General features: G+C 42.7%; 4 protein-coding genes across 6 annotated transcripts; 3 read left to right on the top strand and 1 right to left on the bottom strand.

Moving 5' to 3' along the window:
• Nucleotides 1-1,108: 1,108 nt before the first annotated feature.
• Nucleotides 1,109-14,587, bottom strand: LOC108086821 (transcription factor Sox-10). The gene is made up of 3 exons (XM_017183864.1): nt 14,218-14,587; nt 4,184-4,330; nt 1,109-3,208 (listed from the first exon to the last, which is right to left on the bottom strand). Exons 1-3 carry the CDS (start codon nt 14,415-14,417, stop codon nt 1,975-1,977), a joined length of 1,581 nt encoding a protein of 526 aa, XP_017039353.1. The 5' UTR covers nt 14,418-14,587; the 3' UTR covers nt 1,109-1,974.
• On the top strand, nt 4,549-6,505 carry LOC108086783. Its single transcript, XM_017183823.1, has 4 exons — nt 4,549-4,584; nt 5,919-6,056; nt 6,124-6,291; nt 6,350-6,505. Exons 1-4 carry the CDS (start codon nt 4,549-4,551, stop codon nt 6,503-6,505), a joined length of 498 nt encoding a protein of 165 aa, XP_017039312.1.
• LOC108086784 lies at nt 8,378-9,051 on the top strand. The gene is made up of 3 exons (XM_017183824.1): nt 8,378-8,633; nt 8,694-8,861; nt 8,923-9,051. The coding sequence occupies exons 1-3, from the start codon at nt 8,379-8,381 to the stop codon at nt 9,049-9,051; spliced, it is 552 nt and encodes a 183-aa protein (XP_017039313.1). The 5' UTR covers nt 8,378.
• Nucleotides 14,588-18,994: 4,407 nt separating the features above from the next.
• On the top strand, nt 18,995-25,550 carry LOC108086822 (discs overgrown protein kinase). Of its 3 annotated transcripts, none has more exons than XM_017183866.2 (4): nt 18,995-19,106; nt 19,697-19,777; nt 21,377-21,464; nt 21,818-25,550. In XM_017183866.2, the coding sequence occupies exon 4, from the start codon at nt 21,886-21,888 to the stop codon at nt 23,200-23,202; it is 1,317 nt and encodes a 438-aa protein (XP_017039355.1). In that variant the 5' UTR covers nt 18,995-19,106; nt 19,697-19,777; nt 21,377-21,464; nt 21,818-21,885; the 3' UTR covers nt 23,203-25,550. The 3 variants fall into 3 exon arrangements, with proteins under 3 accessions (XP_017039355.1, XP_017039354.1, XP_017039356.1); XM_017183867.2 differs by lacking the exon at nt 18,995-19,106 and adding an exon at nt 19,198-19,313; XM_017183865.2 differs by lacking the exon at nt 19,697-19,777.
• The last annotated feature ends 83 nt before the right edge of the window (nt 25,551-25,633 follow it).

The following is a 25,633-nucleotide window of genomic DNA, read 5'->3' as shown; positions in this document are numbered from 1 at the left end:
TTTTGTAGCATCTGTGTATGGGTAAAGCAAAAAAAAAACAATTAAAGTGAAAGAAAATATAACAGAAGCGGAAATCATCAACGTTATAATTAATTTTCAATAAACGGCAGAAGGCAACACCATCAAAACAAATGGAAATATTTATAATGCAATCTCATTAGCCGATTAAAAATCCCGCTCAAGACTTTTCAAATTCTTTGCCGTGGCCTGTGGCAGCTTCCGACTTTTCGCGCAACTTTTTGTGGCGCAATAATTCCATCAATCTACTGCCCAATCGCGGAAAATAATTTACATAATTAGTGAGAAAGCGTTTGGCGCCTGGCACCAAAAGAAGAGAAACGAAAAATCTGAAAATAAATACTGTACATAAATTATGCGAATAAACAAACAAGGGTTTCGGCAAATGTGTTAATTTGCAACTTTCGAAATTAATGCACATACATATAAATAAACTTCTGTTTGCCTTCGGCCATTTTATTTTCCCGGCCATTTTGGCATGTTTTGGTTTTCATCTGCGCCAATATTTCGTACATTTCGCCGTAGTTTTTTCCCCTTCCTATTTGCGCATCAATTAACAACAACTTGTTACAGGCGCAAATTGAACTTAAGCTCCCAAATTGAAATAAATAAAATAAATGCGATGCTAAATAAACAATTCAAAGAGGAAAACAAATAAAAAACAACGCTCGCAATTCGAGGCTGAGTGTGATTTCCATTTTGTCTCAAACTGTTTTGCCTGGCGAAAAAGAGAGCTGAAATGGCCGTTTGGTAGGCGGGTGTTAATTTTGTTGGAATTTATTTCGGTTTTACAACGGTTACAGGTGCCATACGTCCAAGGTGTAGACTCCACAAGCCAACCGAATATTAAGTTTAGAGTGTGGGAAAAACTGGCATAAGCCACGCCCAGGGTTTGTTGCCTCGTTCCCAGGAAAATCTGTGATACTGGTATTAATTCCATTTGCTGGCCAACTGAAAACTGAAATTCGATTTGCTTGCTTTCACAACCATCATTGCTCTATTGAACTTAATTTCTGTCAAATTGTTTTCTTTATTCGTGTAAATGTTTTTTATTTCTGCCAATACTTTTGTAAATATATGTGTACAAAAATACAATTTTAAAATATAACTTTTTTATATATTCTACTCATTAATTTAGGTATTTTCAATATTTTATTAGAGCTAACATTTTTAATATTGCTTATACATTTCCGTATACTGTTTTGCAAACACAATTTGCTTTATAACTATTAGTTTATATTGCTTCCAATTAGCTATGAAATCAGTGTTTTCGTGTTTACATCAACAATTTCAGCCATTTCCATTTAGATTGAATGGCCAATACATTTCTTCGATTCGCACAGGAGTTGCATATAGATGGAGAAAAGGAATAATGCAGCCATAAACGAAATCGACGCGATTAGCTTAAATTGCAAGGAATCTTCAAAAAGACCCTCGGGCCAAAGGACACACACATGCACAGTCACCCACTCACACAGACATTGCACAGACAATAAACCAATAAACGAAAGCCATCTAAGTGACCCATAAAGGGAGGAAGAGCGGAAACGGAAGTGAAGGGGGATGCACGCAGAGAAAAACTATGCTGAATTCGATTTCATAATTTTCAGTTTCAAGAACTTATGTAATACAAAAATGTTACTATAAAAAAAATGGTGGAACGGTTGAGCACCGCAACTTTTTATAATATTTCTATAAATAGTTAAGATCAAGCGTAGATATATTATTTCAACCAAAACTAAAATTTACTGCTCCAGTATTAGGAATGTCACGGTGCTTTCTGGGGATTTTAATAACAAACTGACAACAATCCTAAGCAAAACACACCCCATTTCTGTACAGCACGAATGTATAGTGATATTCTACCCAGCTAAGCAATTTCGAAATGCCTACTTCAGACCCGAGCTAGACAATTTTTCTCTCTGTGTCGGACAACAAATGTGCAAATGAAGTAGCTTAGGGATTGACATAAGTGTAAGTGCCCCACAGATGGTGCTGCGATGGATTCTGGTGCGGCTCCTGCTGCTGGGGCTGCATTTCCGGCTGCGAGGGCGAGGTGGCCTGCAGGTCGGAGGTCAGGGAGCTGGCTCCGCCGGCGAACGGTGGCTGGGGGCCGAAGTTCGAGGCCTGGTTCGAGGCGGGGTTCGCCGGGGAGTAGCCCAAGTGCTCGTAGTACTCCGCCACGGGCTGGGAGCTCGCACTGGAGCAGGCGGAGGAGAGCGAGGCGGAGGAGGGGAGGGGCGGCGAGTGGTGCAGTGCGTGCTGGTGGAGCGGGAGGTGGCTCAGCGGGTGGTGGTGGTTGTGCTGCGTCAGGGGCAGCATTTGATCCATGAGGTACTGGTCAATTTCCTTGGGATCGATGTCGGTGCCTGCCGGCTTGTAATTTAAGGCTCCACTGGCCTGTGACGCCTGCTGCTGCTGCTGGTGCTCCTCGCCGCCAAATCCGACTCCGTTTGTGGGGTACGAGTATCCGGGGTAGTTCCCCCGGCTGCCCGCGTAGCCGTACCCACCGATGTTCTCCAGGAAGTCCATTTCCTGGCCCCCTCCGCCCTGCACCCCCGACTGACCCTGGTAGTTGCCCTCGCCCAGAGCCGCGTACTCCCGCCCAGAATCGAGTAGGACTCCGTAGTCGTGGCCTGCACTTGCCACGGGCTCACTCAGCTGCCGCATGAGGAGACTGGAGCTGGTGGCCGCCGCCGACTTCGCACCCGAGGAGGCCCCACTGTAGGGCGTGGCCGGGGGCGTCAGGGAGGAGAGGGAGCTGGCCGTGGAGCACGGGGAATCCAGGCCGGCCTCAATGAGACCCTGCTCCATCAAGCTGGCCGCACAGGCACTGTTCAGGGACTTCATGAAGGCCTCATTACTGAAGACGTCCGAGGAGCCGCCAGCCGCATTAGAACCCGAGATGCTCGAGGAGCAGCCTCCCAGTCCGGCTGCACTTGGCTTCCCGGCTCGCCGCTGGCCGTTGGATGCCGAGGACTGGCCGCTCCTCGGCTTGCTGCTGCCCGAGGAGGCGGAGAGGGCCACCTCTTCTCCCGGGGATCCCCCCTCCCCGGATTGCTGCGGCGGCAGCACCCGCGCCTTCTTGCGGCGGGGCTGGTACTTGTAGTCCGGGTGCTCCTGCTTGTGCGTCATCCGGAGCTTCTCGGCGAACTCCATGAAGGGCTTCTTGTCGCTATCCTTCAGATTTCTGCAAGTGGAAAAGGGAAGAGTTATCAATAGGGCACTTAAAAATATAGTAAAGGGTTGGATATTTCATCTGAAGATATCTTCTGTTGCATATAACTTCTCTAAGGAAATAAATTCAAAATGAAAAAATATTGAACTGCATATTGTAAAGCCAAAAAGCAATCTGCCGCAGATCTCTTGTTCGTGATTAATGCGAAACTGTCAGGCCAAAAAGCGATCGCGGCGTCGTTTTCTTATATTGTTTGTAATAAACATTGTCCGGTTTGAAATTAAAATTCTACGGTTCAGCGCTTCGGGGACTGGCGATAAGAACTGGAGTCCTCGGCTGATAAGAAGGCGAGGCATCTGCCCCGTCTAATTGGGAATGCGAGCTGGGCCAATTTGTTAGCCCATAAATAAACCCTGTTTAATTGACTGTCACTGAGATTTCCCTCTGCGTTCTCGGAAACCAGAAAAAAATTAATTGGAGGAAGCGCGGAATGTTCAATGAAATATTACTAAAGTGTGTGAGTACGGAAAGGCAATCAAAATATTATATTTATTATCATCACATTCAAATTATGGAGTTGCCGCACAGTCTTGTGTTCGTTCGAGAGCGATAATGTCTTGCCAATAAAAATGTCGCAGCAGTTCAAGCTCTGTTATTTATCTCCCCATCTGAGGTGTTTAACTGACTTTATTTGCTGAGCTCCAGTTAGGTTTTCCCAGATAGCATTTCCCTGGCGCTGAGCACTGTCTGCCGATGCATTTCGCCGTCTCGTCGGAAAGCCCTTAGCCAAACTTGGGGGAACCCCGCACCTTTCCCCTTGGCCCGTCGTCTTTGTCTGGCCAAGAAGTGGAGCTTATAAAAGACACTTTTCAAGTGGTCCATGCCCCAGCGTTTACGCAGCCGGAGACGTGCCTCTTTCCTCCAGTTCTCTTTCGATTCGAGTGCTGTATATATACGTACAGAATAGAATATAGTGCTCGTACTCACTTCCACAGCTTGCCCAGCGATTTGCTCAGCTCCGAGTTCTGCAGATGCGGATACTGTTTGGACATCACCCGCCTCGCCGCCTGGGCCCACACCATGAAGGCGTTCATGGGCCGCTTGATGTGCTCCTTTTTGCGGTCCGAGGGCGCCCTGAAAAGCATAGAAAAAAAAGGGGAAAGTCAGTCAGGAGCTGCAGTGACTTGTTGGCCGGGTAAATAAGTTCCATTAATTGCAAAAGGACGGACACGCCGAATGCGGCACAACAACGCGTAATGACAAACTGAAAATTGCAATTAAAACTTTTATTTGCCGTGGTAAATGACGAAGTGAAGAAATGGCATCACAGAAGTTCAAGAGTGCAGTCAAAAATGAATTTCTGGGGAAAGAGCAGTCGGGCAACGAAAGTGAGTGCCAACAAAAGCAATCAGTAAAATCGTGCGAAATTCACTAGAAGTGGACTTTCGGTGGGCAAAAATCTATTTCAGCTGTGCGAAACAGCAGTGGAAAACCTTTAAGTGGTTGACGCAGCTCTTGACTTTGCATAAAGTATGCAGCGAGTCTATCCACTTGTATTCCAAACAATTCCAATGACAAAATGATGAAAGTCAGTCCAAATGAAACCGACGAAGCGTATAATAATTTCTAGCCTGCATGTGTACTAAATTCAATTTCTGCGCACCGATAAAAATGATGGCTTTATTTAAAAACATAATCATTTGTGGAAGAAATATTATTTGCTTAAACCTCCAAGCTGTTGAGTCAGATATGTATTTTTGTAATCACACTTTGTGCGCCATTACTGATTTTCATGAATATTTCTCTATGAATCATCATTTTCTCTGCAGATCTTTAACAGTGCCGAAACATGCCAGCACCTTCCAGCTCACGTAACCCATCTCCCTGGTTGTTTTATCTATTCATTCGATTTTATTCAACATGTTGAGCACTGGCAATACAATGAAGACAGAGATTCAATCAGAGAGATAGGCGTTCCGAGGGGGCGGAGCACTAAGGCACGATGCCCGAGATTTTCTTTTCGGAGCCTCCTATATTGAATTATTTATCCTAAGTAAACATGATCAGGGCAAGAGATTTGTTAGGTAAATCCTTCAATCGAGTCGGGTGTGCGTGTGCTAATGCCCGTGGGTGGGTTTATTCGATATGCCTGGCTGCATTCAATGTCCGCCCGGAAAAGAGTGGGCACTGTTTTCAATCAGGGTAAATCAATAAGCAGGTGCTTCCCCCTTTTCCCCTGCAATCATACTGAAAGCAAGCTAAGCAGGAAAATTATCATTTACATTAACGCAAAACTAGCAGCTCATTAAACATTATTTTGCAATTATTTTGGGCGAATGCCAAAAAGGTTAAAGCTGAAAATTACTTTTCGATTCCCAGACAGACATATAATTGTATATTTTTTGATTGATCATAATGTAAAAATATTGATTTACTGTTCAGTTGCCTCTCTTCGCTCGAAATGTAACAAACAAAGTTATTTTATAGATTATTTTATACAGAACTGAATAAATCAAGTGGAAAGAGATTCACCTACAAGTTCCAAGAGACTTTCAATATTTTGTTTAGTTTTCTTTTTCACTTTACAATGTTGCTGGTATATTATCTTCATTTCGTAGTTTTTCTTCTTTCGGTCGCTGGGGTGAGTGTATTTACCCTTTTTCTTGTTCACTTTACTCAATTCTAATTGTGTAAAAAACAAAAGATTTCTTCCCGATTTGAGTTTACCAACGTGAAATGTACTAGTTTCGCCAAAGAATTTGCCGATTTCGAATACTGTTACCTGAAGTCAATAAATCGGAGCTACAAATATGTTTCCATAAGGTTAAATTTGTTCAAAACACCAGTTACTAAAGTGAAGGTAAGTAATGGCTTGATTTACACAGGGTATTATTTGTATATTTTTTAAATTTTATTTTGGATTACAGTTCAACGGAGCACTTTATAAAAGGTACAATGGCTATAGACCATTCATGTACAACATCACTGTGGATGCCTGCAGATTTCTGAAAGATCCCACCTCGAACCCTGTCATAAATTACTTGTTTGAATTTAGTCAAGGCTATTCAAACATCAATGGGACATGTCCCATCAACGTGAGTTATACCTTATGGCAACAACATATTCAATCCTTATAAGCTTTCTTGCTTATAGCATGACATAATAATAGACAAGCTTCCGAACGGGTTTGTATTCAATCGAATCACAAAGGTACTGCCTTTTCCCGAGGGCGATTACAAGTTGGCAACCCACTGGATTGCCTACGATACGTACAAAGCTGAGGTTTCAATTTACGGAAGTCTTACTTAAGCGAGGGAATAACTTTGGAAACCTAACATAATATCCATTTGATCCGTTCTGCTGCCTAAACTTTTATTCTAGATCTAGCTCAAATATATTATTAAAGGTTTTTTCCAAAACCGATTCTCCTGATTTTACCGCATCTTTAGACACCCCTTTCTACTTTTTTCGCCTGGGCTTAATTACAAGTTCGGCGGAGCTTATTAAGCGATTAAAAACGCCGAGACCAAATGGACATCGTCTTGGGGATGCTCGGCGGTTTGTTATCTGCCTTTGGTATCGTCGGCGTCGTGACCCCGCCCCCTGCCACTCCCCCTCGCCCCGCCCCACATCCTCCACTGCCGCCCACCCCGATTCAAAAGTATCTGCGAGTGTATATGCAACTCTCACGCTTGACAGCACGCTAATCAGAATCAAGTGATGTTCGTTCTGCTGCATCCGAGTTCTGGGACTTGGGAGGTGGTGCAGAGTTTCCTGGGCTACACTGAGACGAATTGGGGTTTGTTTATAAAGACATTAAAGGTAATTAGTAATAAAACCTTAACCTCAAGACAGTGATATACGATTTTAAGACAACCTTTCTTAAATGTCATATATGTCTCTTATAAACCTTTGCAGATGCATTACCACCGCATTTCCAGTTGTTGTAACAACTCAGCTTTTTAGAGTAATTCAAATTTTTAACCGTGCACCCCGAAACAAACTAGAGATATATATAGCGGATCCCCGAGGCACTTGGCAACTCAAGCACGTCTTCATTATTTGCTGCTGTTGTTGCACTCGGAGATGCGCAAATCTCATTAAGTGATATCTTCAAGTGGCCGTTAGCTCATGAGCGAATATGAGAAATGAGCGGGGACTGCCAGGAATTTTGAATTTGCAGCTTTCCATTTTTGCGCATATGCCAAGATGCAAAGATGCGAAGATGTAAAGATGCGAAGATACACTTTGGCTTTTGTTGCGCATCTTTTATCAGCAATGGGCCATTTGCCGCTTTTGTTATTAAAATGGACCGGGGATGGGGAGCCCAAATATTTACAGCTTTAACACGAAGCTGTAAACATGGCACGAAAATTCTCGTTTCCATTTCCATGCCCATTTTCATTTTCAATTTGTAAGCGCATGTCAAAAACGGGGGACAAATGCGCCTAATTAGCGGCGGAGACGTCTCAGCGATTTTCACAAGTTCACAAATACGAAGTGTATCCAACAGATACAGCGCGTGTAAACAAATTGCAGCCGCCACAGCTAGTTGTTTTTATGTTCCTATTTGCTTAGGCAGTGCCCACATTTTCCCACGCAGCCGCCGCCGCTTTTTACGACACTTTTCCCAAACGAATTCGGTTGGCCCTCCACGTGAAGTGCATCCAACGGATGCAGCAGCTTGTTTGCTCTGCGGTCGGCCGGCCTTTCTTCTTTTCGGTTTCTGTGTTCCAGCCCTCGAAGTTCGTCGAAAAGGTGGTCAAACACCAAGGAGCTCTGATAAGGTGATAAGGACGTGGCACTGCCCCTTGCCACAATGGGGACTCGGGGCTTCCGTGGGAGTTGCAACCGAGTTTGCTCAGCCTTTGTGGCACTCGGAAAACGCGGGTTGTTCCGGTCGCAGAAAATGCATAGGAAAGGGAATCTTTTTAATTCATCATAGATACTATATTAAAGAGAACAACTTTCATTAAATCCCATTTAGCCTGTTTTGTAACTACTAATTTGAATGTAATGGGAATTTGAATGTTTTGTGTAATTTGGTTACTTAAATAATAAATAATAAAATAATAAATCATGCATTAAAAAACAATTACAAATGCCAGCGGCGTGCATGTTAGACATTATTAAATTTGTTTCGTTTGAGTTTCATTGTCCGATTCACTTTCGTCGGTTTAATATGTATACTCAGCTGAACGATTTGGTTCTATCCATTGTTGTAATATTTCTAGTCGTAAAAGTAGGTATGCTAATTTTCATGATACTTTATGTACTTTACCTAAGCACTTTGCAGATTAATTCTAAATTCGAGTTTACCAACATAAAATGTAGCAGTTTGGATAAGAAGTTCAACGATTGCTATCTGAAGTCGGTGAATCGCTGCTACAAATATCTTTCAGCCAAGTGTAATCTGTTCCAAACTCCTATTACCAAAGTAAAGGTATGAAGCTGGTTATTTGGTTATTTGGGAACTGTAAAGTCTCCTTTTTTCCAGGTGAATCTGTCACTCTTCAAACGGTTCAATGGATACAGACCATTCATGTTCAACGTGACCGCGGATGCCTGCAGATTCCTTAAAAATCGCAACTCGAACTCGATTATCAACTACTGGTACAGAGTGGTTGAGAACTACTGCAACTTTAATCACACGTGTCCTTTTAGCGTAAGATTTTCCTCCAGGCCTTAATAGATTGCTTTTTAGAGAGATACTTTTTCAATTTCAGGATGATCTGATTATCGAACAGCTTCCGGTCACATTTGTGGACTACCAATTCACGGAAGTGCTGCCCTTTCCCACAGGCGATTATCTGCTGGAAACTAGTTGGATTGCCTACGACATAAAGACCCCTTAACCCCTGTTCATATTAAACGTCCCTGAAACTAGCAGATATTTTAATGATAAATAGTTAAAAACACTTCTCTCAGTGATGGCGAGCAACTCAGTGTGGTTCGGGCTACAAGATAAACATCTCAATATTGGCCACTCGACTTAGGTCAGGGATCAATGGGAACGGCCGGACTTTCGTATATTGGAAACTTATCGGAGTGCCGTGAAGATGCCACACGTTGCGGCCTCTTGAGCAGCGGCCTTTGAGCGCTGCCCTCCGACTTAAGCCGCCTCTCGGCCACTTCATCTCGATCCCGTTCGCTGTTATCATTTCATTTGGCCACGTCCTCATCCATTTCCACTTCCACTTCCACTTACACTCTCGCTTTCATTTTCATTTTCATTTCATTTTCTTGTTTTTTCAATTTCCAAGTCAATTTATTTTTACAGCGCACTGTGCCTGTGCCGCACTCCAGAGGATCCGGGGACTCCCCGCAAAGGACACGACTGCCCTGCTCCATTGGCCGACTAGGAGCAACTGGATAGGCGTGAAAGGACCCAGAAAAGGGGCGTGGCAGCTGGGAGCGCAATGAAGAGCGACAGTTTAAGTGGCGTACAGCAAGAGCTCTGCATCATTCTGGTTTTTGTGGGTGTTTTTGGGGTTCGCCTGGTGGGCTGCAACTACAATCAATGCTCGAGGATGTCAGCTGGATATTTGTCCCTGACATTTGACGATTGTCGTGTAGTGGCCCTGAATCGGGCTCTCGGCGAAAGGACACTCCACGGCAAAGAACTTCACCGCTAAATGATGAACATTCTAAACGTTTAATACAAATTACAACTGCTAAATGTGTAATGTAAATGACTCATTTCTGTCATCAAAGGTAAACATTACCCAATATTATTAGCAAACCTCATTTTAATACCTCGAATGACTCATTTCTAATCAAAGGCAGCCGCTTAGGAGCAGTTAAATATCTAGAATCAAGCCCCAGTAAATTCTTGCGGATATGCATGAATCACGGAAATGCAAAGCAAGTCGACCTGAAATATTATTTATTGCTTCCCGCCCAGCAATGTTTGCTTGTTTTCTAGTGTAGCGCCAACCTAAAGCCAGTGGCGGATCCAGAGACGATTCTTGGGGGGGGAAATTGAACTTATTCTTCGATTTGAAGTTCAAATTTATTATTGCGAGAGAAATACAGTACAAATTATAAAACAAAAATTATCCATCCCAATTTTTTGGTAAACAAAGTGGCTATATTTGAAAAGTCAACCATAGCAAAAAAGTAAAATTTTCAAGTTCTGTGGTTCCAAGGGGGGGAAATGTCCCTAATTTCCCCCCCGTGGATCCGCCACTGCTAAAGCTGCGAACTTTTGGGAATCTCACGAAAATGGAAAACGCGCCACGAATTTCCACACCTATTTTGCCGCTGGCGATTTTCCGTCCATCCGTGGGGAATTTCTGCACAGGATTTCCGGCAGACGGCGGCATCGGAAGAATAATCGTGTGGGTGTTCCACGCCATGGAAACTGCGGCCACGGGACTCCCCGGGCCACCGAACAAACTCACTGGGAAGCGAAAGGATAATGGATAATGGATGGGGAATCGGAGCACCGTTGAGCCAATGAACCCTTTTTGAAAGCCATATCAGGCGGATTTGCGCCAAAATGTGCGAGTACTTCGGGTAAAAGCTTATGGCCGGATCAAATGCGCCTTCAATTTTATGCGCGAATGTTGTTTAATATTTGGCAAAATACTCCGTGCTCAGCAAAAGCGTTATGGGTTGACTAGAAATTTGGATACCCTTGCACATCAAGTTAAATAAAAAAATTATTACAAAACCATACATAATAGATACTAATTTTAAAGTATTTCAAAATATTACAAATTATTTTAGGGGCTTGATTTAAAGACACTCTGTGAGTTGGTGCAAAAAATATTAAAAAGTGGCATACTTTATTTTATTCATCAACCTTCCTCTGCTCGACAGGCAGATTTTGTGCCCTAAATCGCGAAATCCTTTAAGCCCCACTGACTTTGGTCGATATCGTTCCGCCGAGTTGGAACTTTTGGCCATTGTCGCGCTCACCTGGCCATAAAACTCCCCATCGATGGGGGTACAAAACGACGACAACACCTCGGGGAGATAAGGCCCATCAATGTTTTGTGAATTCTTGGTGCAACAAAAAGTATGCAAAGCGAAGGTCTAGGCTGCCAACTTTTTGGGCAGCGTTTGCGGTTGTGGGGCAGCAACAGAAGCAGCGGCATCAGCAGCAACAAAATCAATATTTGCCTTGTAAGCCGCACGTGTATCTGTATCTGTTCTTGTTGCTGCCGCTGCACAAACTTTTCCCGTCCACCGAAAGCTGAGGTTGCTGCTCTGGTGGGCGGACTCCCCCTGTGGTGGGTGGACTCCCTCATGTGAGGCGGAGCAACAGCTGGGGACATGTTTGCCGGCCTCGTCAGCAACACCAACATCCAAGAGTGCAGAACACGGTGGAGCCATTGGAGCAAAAACGTTCCAAGCTTTCCAATTAATAACATTGAATGGCAAGGCGGAGTGTGTTAAAGTTGCTATTTGAATTGTTGAGTGCTGAATACGGAAACCAAAAAGTCCCTTCCTCCCCTCAATAGTCATTTGGATGTGGCCCACTGTGCCCCCACTTTGGGGCCCATGGGCTTGGGTCTCGAGTGGAGCTCCCCTGCTCAGGGGGAAGTGTTTGGTTAGGCTGCCCGAGATGACTTGTTGGGGCCATGTAAATTGACTCGTCGCAGCGCCGAAAGAGAACTATCGGGTGATATCAGAGCTGGAGCCGAGGAGCTCTGCCCACCTGGTTCTGGGGGAACGATAGCACCTCGGGCCGGACACGCAGATAACAGCGGAATATTTATAGCGTCGCAGAAGTCCTACCCGAAGAGCGGTTCCTCCGAGGCCCGCCTTCCTCCTCCTTATGCGGTCCCCTATCTAATCGGCCCGGGTAAATAGAGCAGGGCGCATAAGAAGGGGTTCTGCACATGGGGCCGGTATTATTTAACAACAAACCAACAAACCAACAAGCCCAAACCCTCCCGAACCCTATATACATATATATGTATCGTCGCCGATCGCCAGACAATTCAAGTGGCTTCCCAGCACTCTGTTGTTGGTTTGGGGTGAAGACTTGAGTGATTCATGCGAAATTCATTTAGCCAAATCAAACGGCAATATAATGTTTGCGGATCATAAGTAAAGGAGACCCTCTTACCCTCTTGGCGATACTTGCTGGGCACTTTTTGGACTAAACTTTTCGTAAAAGAATGAGAACCGAACTTTAATTAACGTTTATTAAACACGGTTTGAATACGGACCCCACCTCTTCCGCTCCTCGATAAAAATGAAAAGAAAAAGCGATTCCGCATCAATTGCTGCTGTCAATCTGAGAAGCAATTAAACGTATCCCCCACCGCCGCTTCAGCATTTCTGCCGCTTAAGAGATTTAATTCGGAAGGTGACAAGGGCACCTGGCAGAGGTTGGATGAGCGTGGACTCGGGGTAAGCGATGTGCATTTAAGCGGTTTTAAGTGGAAATAAACAAGGCTCATAAAGCGCAAGGTAAACAGTTTCTGCAGCGGAAGGGAAGAGGTGGGTGTAGCGGAGGGGGAGGGGGTTCGTGGGGGGAGGGGACCCGCTGTGGATAGATAAAGGAAAGGAAATGGCGCTCATATCCTTGTGCAAACACACACGTGCTCTTGACAGCGCTTTCTGCGCATTTCGCAATGAGGGGCAACTGTGCCCAAGGATGTTTGTCCCTGAACAGCTGAGGAGCAGCTCCCCTTCCATCAGCACTGCGGAAAACAATAAACAGTCGTAAATCAATAAGCTATTAAAATAATAATGCAGAAGCATCCCCTGACAGAAGTATTTCCCATCGGGTAGGCTTTGAAACTGGAATGCTGTTAACAAATACAATTTTCACCACTTCAACTACTTCGATTTGAGTTAGTTACTTTCTTCCTTGCATTAAAAATAATTATAACCAAATCCATTTTCGAGTGTATTCCCTGGAAAGTGATAAGCGACGGCAGCAAAGTAGAGAACAAAGCGGCTGGAAGCGGCTGACATCCGAGATAAGACGGGGACCCCTTCTGAAAGACCGGAGGTTGAGGCCCGGCATTTGCTAATTGCCGGTCAAACAGACGAGTGGAGCCCAAGGATCCGGGCAATCCGAGAGTCTAGGGATCAGAGGGATCCGCCACTGGGCTTTCTCACGACCTGGAGCACTCCAAAGGTACGACATCTCGTCAAGTGTCAACTCGGCTCGCTCGGTTCGCTTGGGTTAGGATCCGCTGTGGTAAGCCCTCGAGAACCCCTCCGCCGCCTTGTTAGCAGTTAGCATCTTTACGCTAAAAACATATTTATTCGCTTTTTATGCCTGAATTGATTTGTCGTCGTCGTCTCCATCTCGAGCGTTTTGTTCCACTCTGCAACACGCATTTATTGAGGCCTGTATTTTGTATCTTTGTATCTGGTGGCTTGTTATTGCCTTTCCTATTATTTCTGCCCCCGGCCAATTTGTTGTTGCCGATGAGTTTGTTTGCCTAATATGTGTGAATGTGTAAATTCATTTATATTTACATATGCCGGCAGATTCCCAATCGTTTCCCTTCTTTCTCCAATAGCCATATTTCTCCTTTTTGCGGTTCGCCAAGTTTGTTTATCCAGCTAAATAAAAGAAAAGCCTCCTACTTTATGTGCATGTACTCGTATGGAACTCGGAAATTGTGTTAATCAGCGAACTCAGCGGAGGTTGAGCTGTGCTCCAATGGGCACGGTTAGTCATTCATGAGATCTGCGGAGGCTTCGTGTTTCATTGAGGACTTGATTTGCTCATTCCGAGATGGGGAACAATTCGTGAATATATGTACAACTGCTTTAATTCACCTGAAATTTCTTTTAATTTATCTCAAACAAATACTAAGAAGAATTAAAATAATTATTAAAAGCAATAGTAACTAGAAATCTGATCTGCGAGCTCAGATTTATCAATCTGTTTCCCTTTGCCAAACTCCCCTTGGTATCCTTTCCAGTAATATATTTATAATCTAAACTTTATAACCCAACAGGAACAACTAAGCTCTTTCTGTGTTTCGATTTTTTAATGAAATCGTTATGATGCAAATCAAAATTTTTGACTTATTAGATCTTACTTGGCTGAGGCCTGAACCAGATTCCAGTCGTAGCCCTCGAGGACCTTCATCACCGCGGTGGTGATGCGCTCGTCCTCCTTTCGGCCGCCCTGTCCTTGGGCCTTCTTCTGCTCGGCCTTCAGGGCATAGTTGGCCAGGACGAGGGTCTCCACCGGCTTGGTCCGATCCTTGGAGGAATTCGAGCTGGAACTTTCGCTCATTTTGGGCGGCACTAGATCTCAAACTGGGTTAGTTCGACCAGCGTCATAAAACTCTCTGTCACAAAATCACTTGAAACGCGACTGGATCTTGGGGTTTCTCCCTCGCAGATCTCGGGAATTTCGAATGGGCTTGGGTAATACGGATGAGCGGAGACGCGGCGCGGTCGGCGGACAAACTGCGACTGATCTTGGGGATCGCTCGGCTGTTTCCCCAAGACGAGCTCGGCAGTCGTCGGACTTCCAGCGATCGGCGATCGGGCGATAAGCTAAAGACGGTGGTTGGTTGGATCGTTAGCCGTATCTTGGGGGAGGTTGGGGCCTCGGAGGCGGGGGATCGGTAGTGCGCGGCGGGGGCGAACATAAAAATCGCGGTACGCGTGTAAACATTAACATACTCATGTGAAATTAGGTGCCCCAGAGCGACTGTCGCCGACAAAAGAGAGGGGGAGGAACAGTCGGGAAGTCGAAATCGAAATACCTGGTACTTAAAAGAAAATATTAAATACTAAATCTGTTACTTTTCAGAGAAAAGTATATTCTGCTCTTCAACAAGAGTAGCACTCAATTTATCAAATAGCGTAAGGTATTAATTAAGTCATGTTTCTTAGACCCAACAAATCAAGACTTGATAAAAACCAGTACATATTAATTAGTAATATTACCAGTATAACACTCTGTTCCAACGAATTCGATATACAATATACCTCACCAATCCAAAGAGCCGAGGATATCCAAAAGAGAGCAGGGGAGAACAGGGTCATGGGGAAGACAGGGGGACATAAATCGAAATGGAAACAGAAACAGAAATTAGTAACACTTTAAAGCCACATGTGGATTTATGACACCTCCAGAGGAGTTCGGGTTAAGGGGTAGACTCTCGGATCGTTAGGGACCTGCCACTTGTTGCAGCTGTATTTGGGCACTCGCAGAGGGGATGGGAAAGGATCGAACCCGAATGGGGACGAACACCGGGGATTGGGGGAGTAACGATTGCTAATGGGAAGTCGATAAGATCATTAAGGACTTAAGGGTTAAGAGAGGTGAATGGAGTTGTAGGCAGTGGGAGTGGGGGTGGGAAATGATCGATAGGTTCTCGGGGTTGACTTAGTTGACCAATAACTGGAAGTCAGCTGAAAACTTTCCCATATTACTTAATCCTTCGAAACCAAATCATATAAGTTAAACTACCTAAATATGACCTACTATTCAGCAATACCATTCCAACAAGAGATCAAGTTTGTGTAAAATGTAAATTATGATCAGATTTCTTGTCACCCAGAACTAAGATCAGGTGATCCGGTAAGATCTTTTCATAACCACTTTGCACTAGATTTGCCCCAGGCTCAACACGAAAATCGAAAATCGTAAAACCTGAAGAAAACACCCTTGAAAAAGAAATGAAATAAGCAGGCAACGGACAGCTATTCATTTCTCGATCGTAAAATATCAAAGAAGTGTAGTTTGGTTACGCTTTTGTTTTCCAGCTGGTTTCAACTGGAAGTTATGGTAGGAAACCAAATCGGTATCTGCATCGCATAACTCTTACCCGCCAAATATAATACTCCGGGGGATTTTTACAACTTTATAATTTTTACAACTCAATTAACTTTTTTCAAACGCCGCCGGCCAAGGCGGACAAATCGAAGAAACAAAATTAAACAATAAAACAGAGAAATGCATAAACGAAATCATAAATACCTAGGCCGTTTCAGATACTTTTATGCGAAGTGGGGAGATGAAATCGAACCAGAACTGACGTCGAAGCAGCGCCCGTTTTTTACTCTTTTTTGGAAGTGTCATAAAAGGCATCAAAATGAAAATTATATGATACTCCATAAAAAACAGAAATACAGAACTTCGAAAGCAGTTCGCTGAACTGCAGCGACTGGAAAATTGATTCGCGTCTGGGAAATTTAATGGGCGGCCATCTAACAATTTCCCCACCCGCGCTTAAGCATTTTTTTCTGGACCGGCGAACTTCAAAGCCCGGCAACTTGTTGATAAACAACTTGGCAAAAAAAGTGCAAAAAATATTTTGAATTAATTAAAAATATTTGCGCTTTATAGAAAAAAATCAACAGAGTGAAATTAATTTTCCCCCCGGCTTTTTATGTTTCGTAATCAAATTGGAGCAGAAAGGTCGAAATGCATCGGAAAAGGGGAGGGGAGGTGGATGCAAAGACCGCTTGACATTTTGCGACTTGCCATGAAATCGCATTATTTGATCTAAGCCGCCGACATGTTTAAAAAAAGCAAAAAGTTAAAGTCGACTGCTAAACGAAACCAAATGGCGCTTTTTCAACATAGCTGCTGCGTTAGAAGGAGAAGATGAGGGGGCGTGGGGCCAGGGGGCGGGGCAGTCGGAAGAACTGGGATCCGATTGCTGAAAGCCTCCAGAAGTGCGACATGTGTTGCGGAAATATTTTGTAAACAAGAAATCCAACGACGGACAGTCAGGAAATGTGCAGAAACACAAGGGACACTGAAAACAGACCAAACGTATTTTCAAACCATTTATGCCTTATTGTATTTTGTAACTATTTTAATACAGATTTATTTTAAATGACAATTATTTTTTGACGATCGTTGAACTCGACACCTTTTTTTGACAGTGCAAAATACTTGGATCATTTACATACACGAGCCACCTATACTTAAACATTTTTTATTGTTTCTCACCTTTTTTGTTTATTTTTTACTTTTTGTGTTCGGTGACCATCGGTCGAAATGACGACGGTTTCCATTCGCCAACGATCGTGAGAGTATCTGTGTGTGAGTTGCAGTGAGATAGTGTGTGCGAGTGTGCGTGAGGTAAAACGGGTTGTTCTCAAGTTTTATTTGTTGTATCTTCAATTGCCTCGTTGACTTGCTTTGTTTTCTCTTTTTTTCTTGGCCAATGAGATACAAAGGCGGGTTTTCGTACATCTTTTAAGCGATCCAACGAAATAGAAAAAACAATGATTTCGTATAATTGTCATTAGAATAAATAAATCTAAAATTAAATATGTATATGCAGGTAATTCCATTAGGAATGTTTATCTATCAATATTTTAATACAATTTTGGCAGTTCCAGTTTCGAGTTCTCCACTTCTCTCTATTGCCCCATTTCTTTATCAATTTTGAGTGATTGCTTATCTACCCCAAGTCGAATATCAAAATAAAACACCCAACCTATAGACAATTTACCTGCATACATACAAATCTACCCTTGCTTCCTTTTTATGTCACTCTTGCTTGTGTTTCACAGCCGGAAAATACAGAATGTGGGAGAAGTGGGAAATGATGGGTCGGTGGTTTCGTATTGCAGCAATTCAGGTATTTCGTTAACTTAAAATTGGCTTATTGGTATATTGCAATAACGAAAAATGTGTTCTTCATCACTGACAAGAGTCCCCAAACTTACCAAGTTTACTCCGGTTCCAAAGTGGCATATCTCTAAAGATTTATGATGGAATTGCAAAACGACCTGCGTTAAATTTGTAATTCTGGAGATGGTCGATATTTTGACACCTGTCCATGTCAGATTTTGCCATGTTTGGATTTCCGAAACCCATATCTTTGTCAATTTTAGTCAGATTCCAAAGTGGCATACCTCTAAACATGTGTAATCACATCCTTGATAAAACTGCCTTCAAAATTTTTAATTTTCCGGTGGTCGAGATTTTGACCCCTGTCCATGTCAGATTTTTCCAAGTTTCCTATGAATTGCAATAGGAGACCCAATTCTGGACTTCCACACCTTACCAATTTTTAGTACGATTTTAAAGTTGCATCCCGGGAGCATAGGGCCTCTACAATTTTGGTAGAGGATCCAATAATTTTTGATTTTCGATCGTACGGTGATTAACCAGTAGCAACTTATCCTAGCGGTGGGGTTAGCACCTGGCGCCATCTAGGAGTGACGAAAGTTCTATTATTGTGTCCATAGTAACGTGGACGAGGGGGTGTGCGGGTCCGGGGAGCCAAAATTTGTTACTATTATTAGGTGAGCGATAAAACATAGAAGTGGTGGAGATTTGGAAAAAGAGACCGTTTCTTTTTCTCGGGGAGCCTGGGATTCGAGACCTTCCGGATCGGAGACCAGCGCTCTACCTGCTGCTCCACCGACCCCCCATAACATCCCTAAACATCGGCGTAAAATTTTTTCAATTTACTGAAGTTTGAGCTATTTCATTAATAGTTTATATCCGGTTGCTACAAATTTTTTGAAAAAAATTTTGTGTTAATAAATAGCTATAGCTATTGCAACCAGGACGGTATCTCTGATATTCATAGTTGGTATTTTAAAACAAAAAAATAGTAATCTAGTATATTTTGTCAACGCTTTTGGTATTGCCACTCATTCCGTTTTTGTTTGAACTTTGGCGCCACCTATTGATTAAAGTGTTTTGGTCGTAGCGCCACAGTGAGTTTAAATAAAAGCAGATTGGGAGCTAAATCTTAAACTCTTGTTTTTATACTAGATACATTTGTTACAATTTAAAATAGTTTTTGATAAAACTAAACATTTTCGATGCTTATCGATGTTCACCTGGAAATTATCGGTGTTGCCACATTCGTGTTCCCATCAATAGTATCGAATAAACATCGGCTTTGTTCCGTCTCTATTTGTAAAGTCGTCGAAATCGTCAAAATCTATGTTGAATAGCCAAGCAAATTAAAAGAAAAGCGCAGCATTCATGAAAACCGTAAGTGGGCAGTAGAATTGCGGATCAAAGAAATCGTTACTAAGCGGGAAATACGACGGATACCACGCGCTTTAATTCTCGAATTTCCCAGCACCATTTTAGTGTCTCATTGCTAGTGCGTGTGTGTGTGTAAGTGCCCCTCGGCGTTGTGTTGGTGTGAAAATGCTGAAGCAGGAGGGATAGCAACGTGCTCGTGGTAAAAACAGCGTGAGTGCGAGCGGGACAACTAGTGTACACAAATCTATTGCCAGGGCAAACGACTCGCATAAGTTTGGTTTTTTTTTTATAAGATTTCAAGTTCCGTTTCGCTTATTTTTGATGACTGAATTATGTCTACGTTGCTGTTAAAATCCTACCCCTAAAATTCCATGAAAACAATGAAAAAAAGATAAATAAACAAACAAATATGGCAGTAAAGCATTATTTTTAAAATTATTGCATAAAATGCGCTTGCGTGTGGCCCCAAAAGTGCGTTAGTGTGTGTGTGATAGTAGCAAGTACAACAAAAACAAAAGTCGGGTCTAAAACAAAGAAAATGAAAATTACTGTGGCAGAATCAATCCAATTAAAAAATTCGATTTCGATTTCAGTCGAATTAGAAGAAGAAGCAGCGACGCCAGCAGCGGAAGTGGGCAACGCAGAATAAGAAATAGGAAAAATTTGCCGAGAAGGTAAGTGGCTAGTTTGACCCACAGTATTTCTTGGTTTTCCCTTTTCCACCCGCCTTTATCGGATATTGCTTATCAGCCCCGTTATTCGCAGTGCATTTGGAGAGTACCGTTAGTTTTTGGGAGGCCATTGACGTTTCTAAGCTAGTTGCAAACATACAGCTGTCAGATTTTTCGGTTTGTCAGAAGCTGCCCTGTTTGGTTTTATTTTTCGTGTAATATTAATATTTGGTTTTCACTGTTATGAATGTTTTTTATTTGTGGCGCCTGTTGGAAGAACTGTTTAATGTCTTTGTTCTCTTGTGCATGTTTTTTTTTTTTTTGCGGAAGCTTTCGGCAGCCGCCAACGCAACGTGCAGCTGTTTTGCAATTGTAATCAGCTCACATTTATTTATTTTCTCACAGCTGCTAAATACCCTTAAGTGCAACCCAGTGAAGAACTGAACACCAATTTATGAAAAAAAAAAACACAAAAAAGTAAATAAAAACATTTATGTGAAACCAATAAAAACATAACAAAAAACTTGGTTGCAAAAAAAAAAGTTAATTTGTCAACACACGAAAATAACTTTTTTATTTTCTGTGTAAAACATAGGTGGCACCAATAAAAAACCGTACGTTTCGGTAAAATAAATCAAAGTCAAAAGCGAGAACAACAAATGCTTGCAAGTTTTGAGGTTAGAACAGTCGGAGAGAGGAACAAAAGGGGGGAAAAGGAAAAGAGCGTGAGCGATCTAAATGCGTGAGCGATAAAAGAAAGCGCACAGAATGAGTTGTCTAGAGAGGGGAAGGGAGAAAAAAAAAAAGTGTTGCCCAAAAACAACAATTAAATTTAATTTTTTGTCATTTTTGCCGGCAAGTGAAAACTTTCAGCTTGTTGCTTCTTTTTCCTTTTTGTTATGCGTTTTACCTTCACTATTTGTTTGTGCTTGTTTTCCCCACTGAAAGTGTCATTTATGTGTCATTTTCACAGTCGCTGCGTTTTATTTGATTTTTTCCTCTTTTGTCGGCAATTGTTTACTCCACGCACACACAAACACACGTTTCTTGTATCTTTTTGTTGTTAATCTTTTCGTGGTTTTTTCTGATTGCTGATTCACTATTCTAGTGTTATATATGTCGTCACGTTGAATTACACTCAAAAAGAATTTACAATTTCACCATATAAAAAGTAGATTTTTTTGAAAACTGCTACATATATTAATTTCTAGTATATTATAGCAGTAGTTTTTCCCATTTGTAATCAAATATCCCGTATGTGCCAGAGCCACTTATTTTTGTCGGTGGTTCGGGGTATTTACATTTTTCCATTGTGCATTAGATTTCTTAAGATACAAATGGTTAGTGTCTTTTCTTTTACTTTGTTTTTGTTTACTCTTTTGTGTTTGTCAGCGTAAGCCAAGCTTATTTCTATCTCCCTCTTTATTCCAAGCTAACAGTTTTCTATTTTAAATATCGATTGTTGTCGTGCGATACTTTGTTGCTTTTAATTCACACAAATCCTTATCAGACAGAAAAACTTAGATTTCGGGATTACGCTGATCGCATATTTTAATATTCCCAATAGCCCAAGAAATTAAAGAATATTTCCCATTTTTTCAGAAACAACAAAAAAAATTGCCTAGTAGAGCGACTGCCTTGAAAAAATTGGATAGGAAGAGAAAGAGTTTGGACGAGAGGACAGCGCAAGGTAAGAAAATCAGAAAAGAACTGTAAATTGAGTGCCAACTTTTAATACCTGCTCTAAGATAATATCGGTAATTGAAAAGTATGTATCGGCATCGAAATATACTGAGCTTTATTAGTGATTTTGCCTACTGATTTCGCACATTTTTTGTAAACACTAACGTGATAATAATCACACATCTACAAGTCAGTCCAGTCAATTTTGGATATCATTTGATTTTTATTGCATCTAATTTTCTTGTGACTTTACCATAGCCTTTTGCAGCAATTTGCAATCATATGGTTCCCATACATTTGTTTATTATCAATTAATTCCAATTGATGTAGCACTAATGCATATATTATCTATTCCCGCAGAAAGGCAACTGCGACCCGAGGTAACCCCACATCCAGCCACACAGAAACCCACGAAACAGACTTCCAAGATGGAGCTGCGCGTGGGCAACAAATACCGCCTGGGTCGCAAGATCGGCTCTGGATCATTCGGCGATATATACTTGGGCACCACGATCAACACTGGTGAGGAGGTGGCCATCAAGCTGGAGTGCATCCGCACCAAGCATCCCCAGCTGCACATCGAGTCCAAGTTCTACAAAACGATGCAGGGCGGTATAGGTATACCGCGTATAATCTGGTGCGGCAGCGAGGGCGACTACAATGTGATGGTGATGGAGCTACTGGGTCCCTCGCTGGAGGACCTCTTCAACTTTTGCTCGCGCCGCTTCTCACTGAAGACGGTTTTGCTGCTGGCGGACCAGATGATCTCCCGCATCGACTACATCCACTCGCGGGACTTTATCCATCGCGACATCAAGCCGGACAACTTCTTGATGGGTCTCGGCAAGAAGGGCAATCTGGTGTACATCATCGACTTTGGCCTGGCCAAAAAGTTCAGAGATGCTCGCTCGCTGAAGCACATCCCGTATCGGGAAAACAAGAACCTCACGGGCACCGCCCGTTATGCCTCCATCAACACACATTTGGGAATCGAGCAGTCCCGTCGAGATGACCTGGAATCTTTGGGTTATGTCCTCATGTACTTCAATTTGGGCGCCCTGCCCTGGCAGGGACTAAAAGCAGCCAACAAGAGGCAAAAATACGAGAGAATCTCGGAGAAGAAGCTGTCCACCTCGATTGTGGTGCTGTGCAAGGGCTTCCCCAGCGAGTTTGTGAACTATCTAAACTTCTGTCGCCAGATGCATTTCGACCAGCGCCCCGACTACTGCCACCTGCGCAAGCTCTTCCGGAACCTGTTCCACCGTCTGGGCTTCACTTATGACTACGTGTTTGACTGGAACCTGCTGAAGTTTGGCGGTCCGAGGAATCCGCAGGCCATTCAGCAGGCGCAGGACGGAGCGGACGGACAGGCGGGCCATGATGCGGTTGCCGCAGCAGCGGCGGTGGCTGCAGCAGCTGCTGCGTCCTCGCACCAGCAACAGCAGCAGCACAAGGTCAACGCTGCTCTGGGCGGCGGAGGCGGCAATGCAGCGCAACAACAGCTGCAGGGCGGCCAATCTCTGGCGATGCTGGGAGGAAACGGAGGCGGCAACGGCAGCCAGCTGATCGGCGGCAACGGACTCAACATGGACGACTCCATGGCGGCCACCAACTCCTCGAGGCCGCCCTACGACACGCCGGAGCGTCGCCCGTCGATACGGATGCGTCAGGGAGGCGGGGGAGGCGGCGGCGGTGTGGGCGTGGGCATGCAGAGCGGCGGCGGTGGCGTGGGGAACGCCAAATAATATTTTATCGTTTAGGTTGCGACGCTGGACACGACACAGTAGACAAACAGCAGAACTCAGCAAACACTATACATGTAGAATATAAAGTTATATATACCTAATATATATAATACTTGCTTTATATATGCGGTAAAACATGTTGAAAGTATCCAAAACGGCAGGATGACCAGGTCCCTGCCAGACACGGAGGACAAGAGCAGTGAGAAAAGAGTAGCAGAGCAGAGCGAAGCGCAGCGCTTTCTTCTTTTTTTTGTACATTTTCGTTTGTTTTTGACATTTTTGGTTTCTGCTCCCAGATGTTAGAACGTTGGGCGCGCTTATTATTAATTAACTAGCCTATGAATAATTTAATTTATAATTTAGTACATAAACGATTGCAACTTGGCTGCAAGAAACTGCAACACACCGCACTGTTCAATTGATTTGAGGTACCCAGAGAGCAGCCAACAGATCGGTGGTTAATTGAGGGTCAGGAAGGGATTGGGGAGGAGCCAGGACACGCAGGCATTTATTCTGTTTTGCATTTGACTATTGCCCTCGGCCGGCTCATTTTTTCGTTGTTAACTCAAAATCCCAGCCCGATTCAAGCAGAATATTGAACATGTACACACATAATAACTCGATTGTAAGTGTAATATTTGTGTAAAAGAAACAAAGGACACCCCGTTCCGCGAGTGTCCCTAACCCTAGACTATAGGCACTAGCGATAGCGATACCAATCCATACAACCCATATGCAAGAGCATATACAATCCACATGTAACCTAAGTTGAAGCCGATTTCGGGGCGCAATTAAACGATGATAGTGACTTCGATGATCAAGTGCAGTAGAGGGGACGTTCTTTAGCTTTAAGCAACGCTCTGACATGTAAGGCCCCTCCTATGTTATATTATGTATCTTATTGTAACGCCTACGATACCCGTATATCTGTACTATATATACACATTCGTGGACTGCGCTTTCGCTAGATGTGTTCATATATATTTTTCCGATTTGTTAAACACTAACTGCGCGCATTTCTCAAGCGGAGGGGAAATCCCCGGCAAAAATGAAGACGGGCGGTGGGGCAGCTCTTTTGTTTATGCAACAAAATCATGTAACTAAGTTAGAGAGCGTATAAATAGCGTTAGAAGTACACAACAAAACAATTCGCATTAACGTTTCGATTTAAATACAAAGCCCCTTCAAAGTAAAATTACATAACGCTAGCTAATAAATCATAGCTATAATATGAAATTTGTCTATAAGTAATACCAAACCATAAAAATAAAAACAAAACCACAAAATGGAAAAAAAAACTTTAATTTTAAATGCGCCAAGAGAAATTGGGTAAAAATATGAATATATAAACATACAAACTATATCTTATGAGAACACGTAAAAATGTAAAATCCTCAGCAATCGGCTGGCAGTCTAAAGTCTAACAAATTAAACACAGAATAGATCACTGAAGCAGAGCCTCTTAAAACTTAAATAAAAATGCATTACGTGATATTTCTTACAAATTGTTTTTATGTTTCTGATCTTTGTTTGCTTTCGGTTCGGTAATATTTCCCCTTATTTATGGAACCCAAACACTATCCAAAGCGCACGCCTTGCAAACCGACCAACTTTGTAAACACGACCATATAGCTCAGCCAGAAATCGGGGATCCTTCAAAGATAACGCCCCACGCCTACTCCCAGAAACTAATTAATAACTTAATAAGTGTACATACGAAATATCCAAACTATCCCTACAAGTAAAAAAAATTAAAATATATGTGTGATTTTCCTCCTAGCATACAAGTGTACTAAACCATTAGCATTTTATTGATAGAATCGAAATTAAAAAGCCCGACAGCTGATTCATAATAATTATGAGCCACTAGAAATGGAAAACTAAACGATCTTGTGTGAAAAGTCCATTCAGCATAAGCGAAAATAGAGAAACTAACAAATTGACAAACATAGTAATTTCGAAAGTTTTGTATAATTAACTGTATATGTATATTGAGAATAGAATTTTGAACTAAATAACTAATTAAACTTGAATCGCGAACAAGTCGATTATATCATGGCGATATGAAAAAACATTTAAAAACCACCAACAGTGATATGGAATACAAAATAACCACATACGAAATCGAAGCGGTTCATAAACATTTAAAAATACGTTAGGACGGAACTCGACGGATGTATCGATAAGTGCACGCCACATTTATGTAATTAGCAAGTATTTCGAATTAAAACAACCGAACATGAATATGTATGTCTGAACAGAATAAAAGCAGCCACTAAATAAGTCACACCACTCACAATAACAATTACGAACGAGGCATTAAAAAGCTTAAACCATAATAACACAAATCACTGGAGTTGGTTTGATTTTAAATCGTGGGCGGGTCTATGATATCAAAAAATTCAAATTTACATTTTTGGACAATAAGCTA

Source organism: Drosophila ficusphila, unplaced genomic scaffold (assembly GCF_018152265.1).
Source record: "Drosophila ficusphila isolate 14025-0441.05 unplaced genomic scaffold, ASM1815226v1 contig_791, whole genome shotgun sequence".
Lineage (NCBI taxonomy): Eukaryota > Metazoa > Arthropoda > Insecta > Diptera > Drosophilidae > Drosophila > Drosophila ficusphila.
The sequence above is the reverse complement of the archived record's forward strand: the minus strand, read 5'-3'. Positions and strand labels throughout refer to the sequence as shown.